Below are 1648 nucleotides of genomic sequence, written 5' to 3'. Positions count from 1 at the left end.
TGTTTGATTCCAGTCAACCTGTATAACCTTCTGCATCTCTCCCTCACTAACACACCACTAAACTACCCCCCCCCCCCGCCCCACCCACCCGCCCACCCTCCCACTCCCATTACCAGCTGTGCCGCTCAATCTTCACCTCTACATTATATGATATAGCTTTGTGTTTCTCAGACGTCGTGAACGTTTCCTGAAGACAAGAGGAAGCTTGGGAGGGGTGGGGGGGGGGGGGTGGATGGGGGGGGGGGTCGCCGTCTTCCAGAAGTGATCAAAAGAACGCGAGACAACAGAAGAAATGAACGCGGGGGGGGGAGGGAGGTGAGACCACCCAAACGAGAGCTCCCACCCAGCTCTCTCTCTCTCTCTGGGGAGGGGGGGGGGGGGGGGGGGGGTGGAGACCCACCAAACAGCAGGGCTCGGCTCAGAAGAGGACAATGTCTATCATCCGCCTCTGCGTCTCCATCATCCCTCCATCTCTCTCCTCTCACCCCCCCCCCCCCCCTTCCCCCCCCTACTGTGTCCTCATCTCCTCCCCCCCCTCCCTCGTCTCCTCCTCCCCCCCCCTTTAGAGCCTCCCTCTCTCTCTTCCTCTCCTCTAGACGGCGGCGCCCGCCAGCAGCTGGTCCGTCTTGGCCATGACGGCGATCTCGTTCTGGTTGGAGTCCAGGCCGTAGAACTTGACCTTGAGCCCGTCCACGGGGTGCACCACGGGCACGGTGACCACGCGCGGGAAGCCGCGCGACGCCAGCTCGAAGCGGCCCGTGCCGGCCAGCTCGATGGCCAGGATGCGGAGGAAGAGCGTGGCCAGCTGCTTGCCCAGGCAGGAGCGCACGCCGCCGCCGAACGGCAGGTAGTGGAAGCGGCCCTCGCGGTCCTCGCCCCGCTCCTGGCTGAAGCGGTCGGGGTCGAAGGCCTCCACGTCCTTGAAGACGGCCGAGGTGTCGTGGGTGTCCCGGATGCTGTACATCACGCTCCAGCCCTTGGGGATTTGGACCCCCTGGAGGGAGGGAGAGGGAGAGGGAGAGGGAGAGGGAGAGGGAGAGGGAGAGGGAGAGGGAGAGGGAGGGAAAAGGTTGCTTGTTAAGATTGCTTATTCCGTATGAAAGTGACTGAAGTTTGTAAAGGGGGATAAGGAGGGAGGGAGGAGGTGGAGACCTGACGTTTGGGGAGCTTAGAATGAAACAGCAAGACAAAGGGGAGAAGAGCTTGTGTGTGTGTGTGTGTGTGTGTGTGTGTGTGTGTGTGTGTGTGTGTGTGTGTGTGTGTGTGTTGAGAGAGTGTGTGTTGCGGGGGGGGGGGGTCTGTGTGTGTGTGTGTGTGTGTGTGTGTGTCTGTGTTCGGTGATGAATGACTAATAGGAGATTGAAGGACGGACTGAATCAACAGCATTATTATCTGAAGTGTGAGGACCCAGATCAGGGGGGAGACCACACACGCGCTCACCAAACACTCAACACACACACGCTCAAAAGATTAGCTCCCCGGTCCCCCTGTCTGGCACTGAGCCTCTCCAAGAATGAACAATTCCAGAAAGAAAGGAGAAGAAAGGATGACATCTGCGGGGATCATTTTGAAAGAGGAGGGGGAGTGCAGAGAAAGGACTAGCTCGCTTCCGTTCAAACGCTGCACGTTTCAATGTGAAACATCGTGA

At 59.2% G+C, this 1648-nt stretch overlaps 1 protein-coding gene across 1 annotated transcript in view; it reads right to left on the bottom strand.

Moving 5' to 3' along the window:
• Positions 1–572: 572 nt before the first annotated feature.
• Positions 573–1648, bottom strand: part of cyp26b1 (cytochrome P450, family 26, subfamily b, polypeptide 1) — a gene marked incomplete at its 5' end in the record, with an annotated part of 6778 nt that continues 5702 nt past the window's right edge. The window contains one exon of the mRNA XM_084487452.1: positions 573–994. Within this exon, the coding sequence (XP_084343578.1) occupies positions 593–994 (402 nt within the window). The 3' untranslated portion in view covers positions 573–592. The remainder of the gene's footprint in view (positions 995–1648) is intronic.

Source organism: Micromesistius poutassou, assembly GCF_964030765.1.
Source record: "Micromesistius poutassou genome assembly, chromosome: 23".
In the NCBI taxonomy this organism is placed as follows: Eukaryota; Metazoa; Chordata; class Actinopteri; order Gadiformes; family Gadidae; genus Micromesistius; species Micromesistius poutassou.
The sequence above is the reverse complement of the archived record's forward strand: the minus strand, read 5'-3'. Positions and strand labels throughout refer to the sequence as shown.